The 17,105-nt window shown below is 42.4% G+C and overlaps 1 protein-coding gene across 6 annotated transcripts in view; it reads right to left on the bottom strand.

Moving 5' to 3' along the window:
• GRID1 (glutamate ionotropic receptor delta type subunit 1) overlaps positions 1-17,105 on the bottom strand; it is a 700,182-nt gene that overhangs the window by 30,097 nt on the left and 652,980 nt on the right. For all 6 annotated transcript variants that reach the window (XM_081913537.1, XM_081913538.1, XM_081913536.1 and 3 more), the window contains exon 13: positions 14,416-14,611. In XM_081913537.1, coding sequence (XP_081769663.1) covers positions 14,416-14,611 — 196 coding nt within the window. The remainder of the gene's footprint in view (positions 1-14,415; positions 14,612-17,105) is intronic.

Raw genomic sequence — 17,105 nt, forward strand, 5'->3', positions numbered from 1 at the left:
AGCAAAATGGTCAGGGTTTTCACAGCTATATCCTCTGAACCTGACAAGAGTGGCTAATACTGATAAAGTTGTGAGGAACAGACAAAAGCAGTACTGTTGTTCTAGAAAAAGACGTGCCAGAACTCAGCATGAACACCTCCCTTGTTTTCTTATAATGGTAATGGCGCCCACCTGAGAGGTGCCGAGACTGAGTTCTGGCTCAAATGAGAAGACTTGGGAAAAGTGTCCACCGTTGTCCAAAGCTTTAGGAACACTGGAAGCCTTGGTACATCTAGCACATTACTGACCACACTGACTGGCTTTTTCAAAACAAGGAATATTCTCAGCCCTCCCTGGAGAAACCAGGGATGAAACCTGGGGCCTTTTTCATGCAAAGCAGATGCTCTACCATTGGACTTACAGCCCTTCCCTCTGGCGACTATCACATTTCCCTTTGGGCAAATGTGATATTTGCCAGATCTGCAGTCTAAGAGATACCACTGCACTTTTACGGTGTGTATGCAGCCCTCTGCATCTCACTGTGGTTTTGCCCCTAGCGTACTGTGCCAGAGAGCAAATGGCAACACAGCAGAGGAGAGGCGAATACAGGCTGTAGTCCATCCTACTCCAATATTATCATCATCATCATCACCATCATTAACATCATTATTATCATTATTGCATTTTTAAAAATTACAGAGAAAGCATGAATTAAACATTACATGCAAATATTCAAAAATAAAAATAAAAAATACATAAAAGTAAATATATATATAAAGAAAAATGATAAAGAATAAAAAAATGATAAAGAATTAGTCAAGTACATATCTGTGAGATTAATCACAACCGAGTATTGCTTTGGAACCATATTTTGTCAGGTAGTTTTTAAAGCAATCCCATTCCTTTTTTACCTTGTTGCCTGAGTGATCTCTTATTAGTTCTATCATTTTGGCTAGTTCAAGGGACTCACACAACTTTAATTGCCACTCGTCTTTTGTTGGTATTAACTCACTTTTCCAGCCCCGGACACTCAATGAAAGGGATGCTCAACAAAGCGCTGCTCTGCACACACACGATTTTGAAGCGATTTTGAGCTTCAGCACATGCACAAGCAGCAAACCTGTAAGTAACCCGTTCCGGTACTTCCAGGTTTGCTGTGGATGTTCCATGAAATGGACGCTAAACAGGGCGGACTCACAATGAGGTACTACTGTATTTTGCTACAGTGATACCTCGGGTTACAAACCCCTCAGGTAACAAACACTTTGGGTTATAGACTCCGTTAACCCAGAAGTAGTACCTTGGGTTAAAAACTTTGCCCCAGGAGAAGAACAGAAATCGTGCGGTGGCAGCGCGGCAGCCCCATTAGCTAAAGTGGTACCTCAGGTTAAGAACAGTTTCAGGTTAAGAACGGACCTCCGGAATGAATTAAGTTCGTAACCAGAGGTACCACTGTATTAGCATTCTAGCCACTGTTGTCACGTAAAGAAACACTCTTTTATTTTCATTTGGGATGCTTATCATTAGAATGCCTAATATGAAAGCTTCAGGTTTCTTTAAAAATGTGTGTTTTAGCATTCTTTTTAGTTCTTCATAGATCATGTCCCAATTTTTTTTATTTGGGGACATGCCCACCGCCTGTGGAATAGAGCGTGCTACTCCTATCCAGATGTGCCACAAACCCTTCTTAGTCTGCCAGTGGTGTCCTAGAATTTGGCCACCTATAGCTTTGGGTGATAAATAGGCCCAGTCCTGCCTATGAACCACTAGCATAGCATGGCTTTGGTTGTGTTATTTCTAAATAGAGACAAAACCAGGAGCAAATGTAACCTGAGAGACAAGGTTGCACCAGACATGTTTACTTCATCTATTTTGTATCTGTCTCTTCCTTCAGGGTTTTTACTGTCACTGGCTCTCTTGAGCCGGCAATCTGCTGACAGGAATGATAGTCCCTATCTACACTATGCCTCCTATTTGCACCATAGGTGCTTGGGGAAATATTATCATCCACAGGCATTCCATTTCCATTACAAGCCAATGCCCGGAGAAGAATACTGCTCTTCCAGCCTCTGCCGTACCAGCTGAATGTGTCCTAGGCGGAATTTCTCCCTTTCGTTCTCAGCAGCTTTTCAGCCTGAGTCTCAAACAAGGAAGCCGTGAGGTTGTCCTCTCTCTTCCTCCCTTATAGCACTGCGGTACTGAGGGCTGCATGGAGAATATGGCAGAGAAACAAAATAGACCACAATCCAGCACAATAAACACAGTTAAGCCCCTTTAAATCCACAGGTTTAAGTGCGCCTAACTCTGTGCTGGATTGCAGCCATTAAGCTTGCTGGCCCCTTCAATATCAATAACGAAGGTCTTAGCTTATAAAGGACTCTGGCCTGCACCATTAAAATAGATCATTTTCAACTATCCTCTGCCACTTTAACATTAGACAGAAGATTGCGACCATAATTTTCGATGTCTTTACTACTGCTCTACCAAAATGTCGCAAGAACAACATCTGGAATGAAATTCATAGCTACTTCTCTAGGGAAAACATTCAAGGAACTTAGACAGAAGTCATAAAGTTTCAGTAAACATTTTAGTCAATAAGGGATTAGGACAGGTCTGTTGAGAGGGGGTATGGGGGTGCAGATGTACCAAGCCCAGAGACAGAATCAGGGCTTTTATTTATTTTTTAAAGTAATCTGATTGGCCTCCTGTAAAGGAAGTTAAAAACCAAAATGTGCTGGCAGGTGAACCAATATGGCTGTTCCTGCCTTTCAGTGCTTTTCACCAGAGTCAAGTCAGAACTGTGATTGACAAGTGAGGTGTTTGGATACCAGGAGACAGGAATTCCTGAGGTCATAAACAGCTGCAGTATTCCACACCCCTGAACTTTTATTTATCTTTTTCTGTTTCTTGGAATCTCTACATTTTGAGATCCAATACTCCCTAAAAGTGTGTGTGTGTGTGTGTGTCCCACTGCATGTCACCCACCCCTTCACTCCAGAATTTGAAAAAATATATATATATGCAAAGATGCTTAGACAACTCCAGGCACTTATTAAAAACTCACTGTATGGTTAGCTTACAGTGCACTGGTATACATGTCTATTCAAAAATAAGTATCTGTGTGTTTAATGGGGTTCATGGCGAGAGGATCCTTTGTGCACAGCAAACTGGGAGCTCAGTTGAACACAAGTGGGTCTCATGCATCCAAAAATGTAATAATTTGGCCAGATGAAGATTGGTTTAAGCACTGGAGCTGTACTACTTTTCAGGGGTAGAGGGGAGACCCAGAAAAAGTCCCTTTATAGTCTAATGATGCATCACTCTGTTTAAAGGAAGCAAAATATGATTACAAGTAGCTATTTTATTCCTCCTTCTATGGCTATATCCTGCAAAAGAGAGTTCAAATTTGCATATGACATATGCATGCAAAATTTATGTGCATTTTTTTCAGCAAGTGTAGCAAAGAGCCCAATTCACAGCATATTGGGCCCAGAAAATCCTGTTCACACCCCTGAATTATTATTATTATTAGTAGTAGTATTAGTATTATTAGTATTATTTATACCCCGCCCTCCCCAGCCAAGGCTGGGCTCAGGGTGGCTAACAAGCAATAATAAAAACAAGTTGAATGAATACAACTTAAAAACAAAATTAAAATACAACATTAAAATATTAAAATAGTGAAACATTAAAATATTAAAATGTAGCCTCATCGCAGGAGGAGAAAGGAAAAGAAAAAAGAAAGAGGGGGAGGGAATCAAATAAGGGTTTCTCATGTCCCCTATGTCAATTTTTCAGACACGCAGAGAAAACACCTCTCTTTCCTCAGTTAGCAGTATGGTAGGCATGAAGAAGACATCCTCATCCCCCCACTTTGAAATTGAAAGTTCTTAGGTATTTATATTTTAGATTCTGCAAATTATCACCTTTTGATCAAATGTGTGCCTGCATGTTACTGTTTGATTGGATGTGACAGGAAGACAGCCTAATGTGCAAAGGGGGGGGGAGGGAAGGGGTGTTTTATTGATAAAAACGTCAGATAAATGGGAAAAAAGCATATTTCATATAGTTTCCGCTAGAAATTTCTGAAATGACATTAAAAGGCATAAAATGCCACCTCAAATACTTAAGGCTGAAGCAGTAATTTATAAAACAAAATTACTTGGAAGTCAAGAAGCAAATTCGCTGCTTAAATCCATACAAAATATGGAACCTCGTGGGGAAAGTGCTGGATTTGCAAGATCTTAGATTTGGCATCTAAGAGCCCCCCCCCCCCCAAAGAAAGGTACTAAATAAATTTGCTACTTCTTAACTCCTTTCAACTGAATGATGGGTGAAATCCCAAAAATCCTTGAATTTCTCTTTATCGGGGGGGGGGATGATGCTGAACAATTGTATCAGCTAGATTTCACACTAATATTTTTGAACTCATGCGTAAACTAAAGAATTAGCTCTAGTACAGTAATTATGACTATTTAAAATGAGTACTAAATAGCAATTATATAGAATATTTCCCCATAGATTATGTCTGTAATTCCTAGAACAACCTTGTTATTACCTCTGTATCACAGATGGGGAGGCAAGGCTAAAAGGTTGTGGCTTGCCTAAGCCTTCCCTAGTGAGCATCTGATTAAAACAGTATTTGAATCAGGAACCTTGAGGCTCACATATGCTTACATCCTTTTTCAATACAGAACATCAGCTCTATTCTCTCTAAAGTGTTCCTCAGTATATCTGCGGGCTTCACCTGTATGCCCACCCTAAAAACTGCACTGGGTTGTGGGGGGGGGGACTCTACCCTCTCCTATAGTAAAACGATTCAGACAACCAAATAAACTCTAAAGCACCTACCAAGGCAAACTTGAAGTTGCAAGGCTTATACAATGAGGCAAAACCTTTCAAAACCTGCTAGATTACCTGAAAAAACGACAACATATTGCTCAAATTTACCTAAAGCTTCCAAAAACATATTTTGTAAAGTTCATTTCACAAAACTGCTAAGGAAACTGAATGTTATGAGCCTGAGAGATAAAGTAATGGATTATGACATCAGAACAACAGTGACATTTTAAAAGGACAATAGAAAGCACATGAATTAGCGACCATGTGCAAACTGTTTAGGTCAGTCTTGTGATTAGGCAGAACGAGGCAACTGCGCCAGGTGGCAGATTCTGGACGTGGGGAGTGGACCTGAGGACAAAGCGAAGTGTGCCCCACAACTGCTGCCTTCAGCTATGGTGGAAGATGCTGTCCTATCTCCTAAATGGAAGAAAGATTGAACTGCTGAGCTAGTCGACTTCTGCATGTGTCATGGGAGCACGAAGCAAAACACCTTTGGCCAGCCCTGCAAATTGTCACTGAGATGAGTGTGGAATCTTTCTTCGTTTCTCATTGTCAAGTAATTTTACAAGGTGGCATTTCACGCCTTTTCCTTCTATTATCCGATGTAATTTCACAACTCCCTGGTAGAAACGGCATGAAAGGTGCTTCCTTCCCATTTGTCTGTGCATTATTATTTTTTTTAGCAGATATTTACTTTTCTAATATGAATGCCTTTTCACACTGATGGCTGTCTTGCGTCCAATTAACAGGTAAAGTGTGGGGATTGGATTCGTACGACAACATTTAGGTCTTTATCTCCTTCCCATGCCTTTAAGAAAATGGCAGTTCATTGCAAGCAGCTTTGTCCAATGAAAATATAAGAAATCTTGCTTTTTATAGTTAACATTTCAGATTGTTGTTGTTGTTATTTAGTCGTTTAGTCGTGTCCGACTCTTCGTGACCCCATGGACCAGAGAACGCCAGGCCCCTCTGTCCTCCACTGCCTCCCGCACTTTGGTCAAACTCATGCTGGTAACCTCGAAAACACTATATTTTTCTTTACAGCATTGGACTTTCCTTTCGCTTCCAGGCATATCCGCAACTGAACGTCCTTTCGGCTTTAGCCCAGCCGCTTCATCAGCTCTGGATCTACTTGTACTTGTCCTCCGCTCTTCCCCAGTAGCATGTTGGACACCTTTCGACCTGAGGGGCTCATCTTCCAGCGTCATAACTTTTATATGCCTGTTGTCTTTGTCCATGGAGTTTTCTTGGCAAGGATACTGGAGTGGCTTGCCGGTTCCTCCTCCAGGTGGATCACGTTTGGTCAAAACTCTCCACTATGACCTGTCCATCTTGGGTGCCCTGCTCGGCATAGTTCATAGCTTCTCTGAGTTCTTCAAGCCCCTTCGCCATGGCAAAGCAGTGATCCATGAAGGGGAACATTTCAGATTAGTCTCCACTGAAGTCCAATGGCATGTCAAGTTTCCATCCATGGAAACATTTCCCCTGTTGCTTCCATTTGCTAATGCTAATTTATGTTTGAAAATATATATAATGTCTAGGCATTGTATTTGACACAACTTGTCTGTTTTAACCAAAACGCTCAGTGAGCCATGAAGAAAATATAATATGAGCATTATATTTTATTTGAAAATGTTATTAAACATTAAGCCTGGCTTATGCCAGGGTTTAATCATGGGGCACCTAAGTCAGCCAGGTATTAGAATGGAACTACACTGCCGTTCAAGCTTTGGGGCTAAGCAGACCGAGTTATGCAATTTTAAAAAGCCATTTGTGCCAGAAAATTAAGAATCAGACTTAATTTGGCAATATTATAATATACATTTAAATAACTTTCCAATTCTACAGTGAATCCCAAAATGGAATGCATTGGTATTCAACCAGTTTGCCCGTGTGACATTGAAACATGAATGTTAAATAAATCTATCCATAATAAATGGGTGTTTATGCAATAGGTTATAAAATATGTATCTTTATATTCTTATGCATGCATTCAGCATCCGACATAATAGATGGATGTTAAATGGTGACATATGCATATGAAGATTGCAGCTGAACTCTTTGCACCCAACAAAGGGTATACATAGCATCTGAGGCTGTATGTGTGCAGTTCTGTAAAAGAAACTGTAATCCTATTATCAGCTGTTTGCCACGAAAGGGGGGGCGGTATATTCAGTCCTTGAAGAATAGGACTGAGGAATCAAAAACAAAAGTTCCTGTTTAGCTAGGGCAATGCATGCAAAACCCTGATTCCATACACTTATAGCTTTTAGCCATTTTGGGGTATATGTCTGAGCTGCCAGTGACATTTTTGTACCTTAAGGCAGCGTGTAATCTAGATCTTTTCCATAAGGCTCCTAAGCAGATGTGCATTATACTGCTTCAGCATGGCTTTTGCAGTGCAGGATATTCGAGCAAAGCCAGCTTCGTTCTTTCTCCTATTTTGGTAGCTTCAGAGGCAAAAAAACCACACACACCAAGGGTTCAGTAATGAGAAAATGAGCTGAAAAGTCTGAAACTAATGCACCTGACCCAGAAAGACCACAGCTAATTAAAACAATACCCCTAGGCTGAAGATGGCAAAACAGACAGCAAGTGAACTAATCAGGGGGCATGTGAGTATCAGGGCATGATCTAAAGCTCATTAAAGTCAATGGAAGTTTCTAACCAAGTTCAATGGTGCAAGAATCAAATTCGTGATGCAGAACACGTTCAGTAGCACAAGACATACATTACATACTCACTCTCCCAAGCAGAACCCAAGGACAAAGCCTTCCACTTCAGGGCTATGACATGTGAAGGATGTGCATCTCAATTTGATTTAACTGACATGTGATATGTCATGTGCTCCTCCTTCACTCACTGGGGAAGATTTCTCCGCATAAGCTCATGGCTCCAATCACATGCTGTTCCCTGTCTGACAGCCAGCAAATGATTACCACGAGATAAAGAACGCTAGACTTTGAGTCGCTGCACCATCTAGTCTACTACACTGGAGTTATTTCCCATTTCCGAACAGGGAGGAGACTACGGTTGCCACTGTGTTTTGCCCAAAGCGAATGGGATTTATGGTGTTTTGCAGGCAAACCAGCAGAGACATTTCCAAGAAAGCCAAAAGAGGTTTCAGTGGGCTCACCTCTCCCCCAGATGATGCCCATATTTCACCCAAAGCAAAATTTAAAGTTAATCAGATCTGAGAGATATTGAGAGAAAGCAAAACAGTTTTGATAAAACTGTTTAAATTTCTCTAAGGCAGGTTGGTACATCTTTAGACTCAATGGGGGGGGGGGGTTGTGGCCAATTATGGGGGGCTGAAGAAATGAACAAAGGGTCACTTCAATAGAGATTTCATGGGAAGTAGTAAGTGACATGAGAGGTATCTTAGTACAACGCTGGTGATGGCTCATTGCCCAGCCATTTGTTTGTTTGTTCAACTTTTATTGATTCTCACCCCCACCCCCCGTTGTGTGAGTGTTCACTTTTTCTAAACTGATGCTTATGGAAAAGTGACAAAAAGGTGAAGGAAATGTTAAATGTGCTACTGTTGTATATCCCATTTTTAAAAATTGAAGTAAGCTGATCTTGCAAAAGTCTCTTACTGTAAAAATAGATATATATTTTTTCCAATAGGACAATGACAGCTATAGCACAAAGAAGCATTATCATGGATGGAGTGAGATGTGTGATGGATAAGACTGGGAATGACTGCCTAGGGGGTATTACATTTTTAAAATCCCTGATGTTAGATCGATATAGCTGCTCAAACACAACTGAAGTCACAGGGCTCTAGAAGAATGGCAGTACTTTTGGGATGTGTCAGATATTTACCTTTGCTTTCTGCCCATCAAAATCTTTTAAACAACATAAATAGGTGGTCTGGGTTTTGACTTTTCATCATCCACCCCCCCATAAAAATTAAAAGAGTGTTAGTCACTGATGTAATTTCTGCCCATTCGTATTTAGAGGGAAAACCTGAAGTGAAAAGTGATGCCAACATTTACCTTTGGTACATGGGACAAATGATTGACTAATTCAGAGGATTTAATGATCCAGTGTTTCTCAAACTTGGGTCCCCATCTGTTGTTGGACTACAACTCCCATCAACCCTAGCTAGCAGGACCAGTAGTCAGGAATGATGGGAGTTGCAGTGCAACAACAGCTGGGCTGGGGACCCAAATTTGGGTCAAGCAGGAATTAAGTGTGTTCAATTCTCAGAATTTTTTAGTAAATAAGATGTGTTAGAGGACGATACATGAAATTTCAAACTTCTCTGTATTTTGGAAGGAGCCTAACAATTTTGACAACTTCATCAATGAACAAGTCCCAAGTGCTCTCTGTCTGTGTGTGTGGAGGGGGAGAATATGAATGAAAGATAATTTCTTGAGGGCTTCTCTTGTTCAAACACTTCAGGACACTCCAAGTTGTGCAGTATGGATTCCATTTCTTAAATTTCTCTATTTGGCATTTGGGAATTATGAATAATAATAATAATAATAATAATAAATTTTATTTATATCCCGCCCTCCCCAGCCGAAGCCGGGCTCAGGGCGGCTAACAACACCAAAATAGTGCGACATTATAAAAACATTATAAAAATTAATTAAAATCAAGATTGATGGCAGCCATAAAGTTTTGTAAAGGTTGCCAGAGGAGGGAGTCAGGCTGCGCCCTAACCAAAGGCCTGGCGGAACAGCTCTGTCTTGCAGGCCCTACGGAAAGATGTCAAGTCCTGCAGGGCCCTTGTCTCTTGTGACAGAGCATTCCACCAGGTTGGAGCCGCAGCCGAAAAGGCCCTGGCTCTAGTTGAGGCCAGCCTAACCTCTCTGTGGCCTGGGACCTTCAAGGTGTTTTTGTTTGAAGACCGTAGGTTCCTCTGTGGGGCATACCAGGAGAGGCGGTCCCGTAGGTACGAGGGTCCTAGGCCGTATAGGGCTTTGAAGGTTAAAACCAGCACCTTAAACCTGATCCTGTACTCCACCGGGAGCCAGTGCAGCTGGTATAGCACCGGATGAATGTGATCTCGCAGCGAAGACCCCGTAAGGAGTCTCGCTGCGGCATTCTGCACCCGCTGGAGTTTTTGGGTCAGTCTCAAGGGCAGCCCCACGTAGAGCGAGTTACAATAATCCAGTCTGGAGGTGACCGTCGCGTGGATCACAGTAGCTAGGTCAGGGCGAGAGAGGTAAGGAGCCAACTGCTTAGCTTGGCGGAGATGAAAAAATGCCGCCTTTGTAATAGCTGCAATCTGCACCTCCATGGAGAGGGAGGTATCGAAGATTACACCCAAACTCTTAACGGACGGTGCTGGCACTAATTGCACCCCCGCAAGAGATGGGAGCTGCCCCCTCAGTCCCATATCATCCCGTCCCAGCCAGAGGACCTCTGTCTTCGAAGGATTTAACTTCAACCGGCTCCCACGCAACCATCCAGCCACAGCTTCCAAGCATCTGATCAGTGTGTCTGGGGCCGAGTCAGGATGGCCATCCATCAACAGATAGAGTTGGGTGTCATCAGCATACTGATGGCAGCCCAGCCCAAAACTCCTGACAAGCTGGGCGAGGGGGCGCATAAAGATGTTAAAAAGCATCGGGGAGAGAATCGCACCCTGAGGCACTCCACACACCAAGGAGTGGCGCGATGACAATTCCCCCCCAAGCGCCACCCTCTGTCCCCGACCGGAGAGAAACGAGCGCAGCCATTGAAGGACTGTGCCCTGGATCCCCACGTCGGCAAGGCGGTGGTCCAGAAGTTCATGATCGACCATGTCAAAAGCTGCTGACAAATCTAGAAGAATCAGCAGCCCCGACCCGCCTCGATCCAGCTGTCTACGAAGATCATCTGTTAGGGCAACCAGAGCCGTCTCGGTCCCATGGCCAGCGCGGAAGCCGGACTGGAATGGATCCAGAGCTGCTGTTTCATCCAGAAACCCACCAAGCTGTTCAGCAACCGCTCTCTCAATCACCTTACCCAGGAACGGAAGATTCGAAACCGGGCGGTAATTGGATAGATCTAAAGGATCTAATGATGTTTTCTTTAAGAGCGGGCGCACCACTGCCTCCTTCAGTTCCCCTGGGAATGTCCCCGTGCCAAGGGACAAATTGATGATATCCCCCAGGAGGGCCCGCACCTCGTCTGGACACGCTCTAATCAGCCAAGACGGGCACGGGTCAAGAGGACAGGTGGTGGGCTTTCCAGCTCGGAGGAGTCTGTCCACATCGGCTGGGGATATCCGGTCGAAGTGGTCCAATATGAAGGAAAGCAGCAGTGGAAATCTCAAGTTTTGGGGGTCTTTGGGGCAAGACGTTTTCAGCGGGCTGCCCTCTCTGAATAGGCCCATCTTGTCTCCCTTGCTGGTGTTACTGCTGCCAATTTACTTGCCTTCCCCCCAGTGCCCATATGAAACCACCTGCCAGAGAGAGCAAGAGGGCAAGTCATACTGAGATTACTATTCCTGATTACAGTTGCTGGTAACTGCAGGAAAGGAGAGTCCTCCTCTGGGCTTCCTGCAGGAACCTTGCTGACCACTGTGAGAACACCTTGCCAGACTAGATAGACCATTGGCCTGATCCTGCAGGCTTTTCTTGTGTTCTCATTGCTTCTTTTCTTCCTTGCTCACACTGAAAGTGAACAGCCCTGAACAGCAAGGAGGAGAAGCAACAGGACCAGTAGATTCTAGGGACAGGCAATGGGAATAGTAGTGATGATGATGATGATGATGGTAATAATAATAATAATAATAATAATAATTCAATGCCTAGCAATGCTGACCTCTGCATAGCTGTCAGACAAATGTTAAGGGCTTTCTCCTTAAACTAAATAATCTCACTGCTCCTATAATTATGTGGAACATAATGCCTACGGATACTGGAAGCAAGAAAATAGAGGAAAGGACATCCTTAGAGAGCTTTATATTGCCTACCATCTACCTGCATTTTGAGTAGAAGCATCCGCACTGGAATCTAAACCTTATACACAAATTGCATTTTTCCTTTCTTTTTGGTGAGTCTACATTAATGCAATATAATGAAGGAGCGTGCTTTAGTTCTCACACTCACCCTTGATATGGTAAATTCCCTACAATGTGACTTTTGCCTGTGATTTTCATGTGGAGAAATTTGTTTTGAAGGCACACAGTGTGAGGAGCTCTGTGCTTTGCTGTGCCCTGCAGAATGACAGCTTTCCGTGGCTTCCCAAAGACATGGCAAATCTCTGATCTCAGCAAGTTGGGGGCACATTCAGGAGAGATTATCACATGGAAATAAAAGGTGAAAGTCACATTGTAGCAACTTTTCAACATCAAAAAATGAATGTGACAATCAGGCTTTCGAGAGGAGGTGAGGCGGGGGAGAGAAAGGAAGGCAGCGTTAGGTTGCATTTCTTTGTCCTGTTGATTTCGGCAGAATTTTTGCTCTCATAGCATGCAATGCTAGAGGTTAAATTCAATTGCTCGGGGGGGGGGGGAGTGTTTCCAGAAAATTACTGAAATTTTAGCAGAAGAGACATTAGCACAAGGGAAGAGGGATGCCATGGTATGGCTAAGATGTTTTCACTTGTGCCACATTCTCTGCATTTGTTGTCTAGTTCTACCAAGTACTCTTCCAATGGCATCTACCCTCCATTCATACTGATATATAAGGCACAGGAGAAATTAGGAAGTACACATATAACAAGGGTCTCCAAGTTGCCACAGGGCTAGAAGTCAGATGGTTCTTCTATTGTTGCTCTAGTCTGAACACATCCCTTTGCCTTGTGGCATATAGACAAAATGTGCCAGCTTTGAGCTGACACTTAAAATAAATAATGCAACGAGAGTACAGGGTTCAGTATGAGGTTTCCAGTCACCTCTGATCGTTGAACCCAATAACTGCCACTTGAATCTAGCAACAGCAAAAAAGGCATGAAGGCTTTTAAAATTATGTGAGCGTATATGATAGAGGAGATATAATAAAATAATAATAATAATAATAATAATAATAATAATAATAATAATAATAATAATAATATTTTATTTATACTCCACCCTCCCCGACCAGAGCCGAGCTCAGGGTGGCTAACATCAGTAAAATCACAACAAAAACATAATGGGGGGGGGGGGAGAAAGGGGGAAAAACCCAATTTAAAATGCAGCCTCATTTTAATAGTAGCCCATAGATCAAAACCATAAGGGGAAGGAAACATAAGGGTCAGGCTGAGTGCAATCCAAAGGCCAGGCGGAACAGCTCTGTCTTGCAGGCCCTGCAGAAAGACGCCAAGTCCCACAGGGCCCTAGTATCTTGTGACAGAGCATTCCATCAAGTCAGGGCCAGTACTGAAAAGGCCCTGGCCCTAGTTGATACCAATCTAATCAATCTATGGGGGAAGGAATGCATGACTGAGTGGAATTACATCTCCAAAACCAACAAAAGCTGCATGGATGGGAGAATGCATAATGACATTTGACTTGGAAGTTGGACACCCAAAGCAGCTATACAATGAGGCCTAACTGCAAACCCAGTTGCATGAAACAATATGCACCAAGACAGGAGTTGAGATATACATCCAAATACATACTATGGTATCAGTGAAGATGCGCAATCCTTGCTACACCATGTTCTGCATAGGTTGGGAGTAGAGTGAGCAGGCCAGTCAAAGCCCTGGTCCCACGATGGTAATGATAATGACTTAAATTTGTATATTGCCCTATGCCCGCAGGTCTCAGCATATTTTTAAAATAAAATAAAAAAAAACAGTTCTGCCGTGGCAGCTGCATTGCTCAGCTGAGTACCAGCTAGGTGTAGCCAAAGCCACAGTATGTTCATCTTCCAAGCTGCAGCTCAGCAAGGTGAATCTTGTTTTAAAAAACAAAGAACTAAGCAAAAGGAACATCTTCTCTCCAGAGTGCTGTGTAGCAAGCTCTGGGGGGAGAACAGATGAACCAGGACAGATCCAACACCCCACCCACAAAAATGGAAAGGGGTTGTCTTTGTCTTGCCCCCAGAAAAACTTCCATTTGGCAGCTGGAATGTGGCTGAGCATCCACCCAATTATTTCCACACACAAAGGTTCTGTGAAGCTATATTTGGTGGGATGCAAATCTTTACACCAATATTCTAAGCACAAATTTAGACCAGACCTTGAATGTAAACCACTGGCTTAGCAACTGACTCAGTACATAAAATGACAAGGACTAACACTCTCGCTGATATGAAAGAAAACGGTAGGAATCAGAAATTCACAATACAAGGGATGTAATGAAAGTTTTAATGGATTAGAACAATAGCCATTCACAATGGGCTCTCTGGACTCCTGCTGTGGGTTCATCAAAGGCAATATGATTTTGATTGTCACCTAAGTGCAAGCTTCAGTTCAGAAGGGGGTGGGGGGGAAAGAATACAAAAAAAAATCACACCAATCTCGTTCCAAACAGATTTGCAGCTTTCTTGGGAAGAATAAATGGCAATGTAATCACTGCGGTTTAGATGTCTGGTTTTTTTGAATCTATTTAAAAATTCTTAATGCCAGTTCATTGCTTTTATGGAACAGCAAACGGATTTATCCTCCATGAAAATATTAAACACAAACCTCCTAGAGGTAAATTAATGATGCCCACATTCTTACCTTACGGATGCCTTCAGAGGGATTTGCCACGCAGTTATCAGCTCCATTATTCTTGCTGATAGTCTTCCACAACTCAGCAAAGGTGCTGTCTTGCTCCAGAGGGTTTGTTCCTTTTGCTTTGAAGTATTCATAAACCGCAGAATCCCGGACAGTACCATAGGATACATCCATTTGTTTGGAAAGATCCTGGAATGTTCTGAAATGGAAGAAGAGTTCAAATGTTTGTGGAATGCGGGGCAACATCAATATTTCATTTCTCAATCTGAAGGAAGCAAAAGAAGTCTTGGGTCAAACTGCACCTCTTTGATCTCCTGGTTGTTTTAGGAACTTAAAAGCAGCTTGGAAAAGGAAAACAAGATTGATCATGGCAGCAGAGTGGGGGGAGAGGGGAGGATGTGAAGAACAAGCCACCCTATGGCTCCTTTCATGGGACTTGAGGTTTTAAGATTTTTAGCCTGAAATTCAGTATTTCCCCTAAAAATCTAACATGACGAATAATACAATAGATCTTGCAGAAGGAAGAAAGTCCTATAACTGTAGTCATAGAACATGTGTGCATTGCAGAAATGCATCTATACCGATTATTTGGCTGTCAGTTTAAGGAAAACAGCTTCTAATAATTGTTAATTTCATTAGACAAGACTAGAATCGATCCTCTTAGTACTATTGCTCCAGCAGAGATGTCTGAAAATGGAAGAGGAGGGAAGGGTTTTTTGCATCTCCCCCTCTTCCCTGCAGGCCCCTGTGTCTCCTGAAACTGTTTTTTTAAAGAGGGTTACACCCCTCCCCCTGTTAAAGGATCCCTTCCAGTTGATCAAAAGCATTTTCAGTTGTGCAAGGACACCAACTGGATAAAACCTGTTATTTCTTAAAAACTTCAATACATGCATCCCAGTATGAGTAACCACAAGTAAGCCTTCGTTGCTGCCGATAAATACAACAATATAAGACCATCATATTTTTAAACAATGATTCCATGATGATTCCCCCACTCCATAATTTTGCGTTCGGTTTTTCTTCATCCACATCAGTGTAGCAAAAGGTGATTGTGGTGGATGGTGCCAATCCAGTAAAGGTAGCCCACTAGCAGTGGGTGTCTGGTCCTATTAATTACCCTGTCTCCTTACCACCACCCACTTATTTGTCACCTAGAATGGGATTCCCACTACCCTGTGGTGGACTACTCATGAGTAAAAGGAACTTCCAGCAAGGGATGTATAAATGTGCTTCAATCTGTGCAGACATTCACACTTTCTTTTAGCTACCATTTTCTCTTCTGCTTCAATTGGCTAATTTTGCACAAGTCTTTCTTCCACTTCATCATCTGCTGATGCTGAAAGATATGTACAGTGGTACCTCGGGTTACATACGCTTCAAGTTACATACGCTTCAGGTTACATACTCCGCTAACCCAGAAATAGTGCTTCAGGTTAAGAACTTTGCTTCAGGATGAGAACAGAAATCATGCTCCGGCGGCATGGCGGCAGTGGGAGGCCCCATTAGCTAAAGTGGTGCTTCAGTTTAAGAACAGTTTCAGGTTAAGTACGGAGCTCCGGAACGAATTAAATACTTAACCCAAGGTACCACTGTATTGTTTTATGTATATCAGAGTGATCAATGCACACACATCTCACAGCTATCAAGAGGTATCTCCTAATCAGTTTACCTTCCCTATGGTTCTCTTTCAAAGTTAATGAATTCCCAGAGGGGTGGCCCTGTTACTAGTATTTGTCATTCCTAGACTTCCACTCTCTGACCTGCCTTTAGCAGCCAATTGAGTCTTCGCTTTTTGTAGCACCTGATTAACTCACTTTGACAATATATTCTGCCAGTCTCCAGGCATCTTATCTGGAACTGAGATTGAGCTGGCCTCCCTTGCATTTACAAATGCAGGTACTTAATGAGTAGTACTTAATGAATGGTAAGGGAATACACTGGAAATGTGCTGAAGAAATTCTTAAGAGGCATGCTGAGCTTAAACTGTAGTTACTAAACGCTCTCTTCTGCATTCAGCATTAGCAGAAGTGTACAATGCGTACTGAGATTAATGAATTATACATGATAGGAGAAAATAAAACTAAATCATGATTTCACAGTGAAGACATCTTTCTGATTATTGTTCATTAATTACATACAATTAGAGCAAAACAGCATCTTGCTGTAACAGGCATATGGGATAGAGATGCTTTCAGGGGGTGAATCTCCTCTTCCGTACTCTTCTCTCTGTGCTTCATGATATCAACATAAACAAAAACAATGCTTTGATGAATGTGGGAGATCAAAATGAATTACGCAGCTGAACCTAAATATGAAAGTGCTCTGAATTATTGCTGTGACAGCCACTGCTAAATTAATATATAACTGCCACAGAACACCAGAGCTATCACTTTCATCCAGCATATTTGAAATGGTAATTTCCTTCCCTTTATTAATATTTATTCATAGGCTTTTTTAGCAGCCAGACCAAGAGGGAACGTTTCAACCATCTTCATCTGGCTGGTAAATTAAGATTCCCCTCCCCCGCAAAGTGTTTTCCAACGAGAGATTGGATCACTCATAGTTGTACATCATTTGATCGCTTGTCACTTGATAGCTCTCAGTTGTGTCGACTTGAAAGGGCTTTTTAAAATGATCACATTGGGTGATCATTATTAATCATAGAGCACCACAGACCTAACATCTCCTTTACC

The sequence above is a fragment of the Podarcis melisellensis genome (genome assembly GCF_964234715.1).
Source record: "Podarcis melisellensis genome assembly, chromosome: 5".
Lineage (NCBI taxonomy): Eukaryota > Metazoa > Chordata > Lepidosauria > Squamata > Lacertidae > Podarcis > Podarcis melisellensis.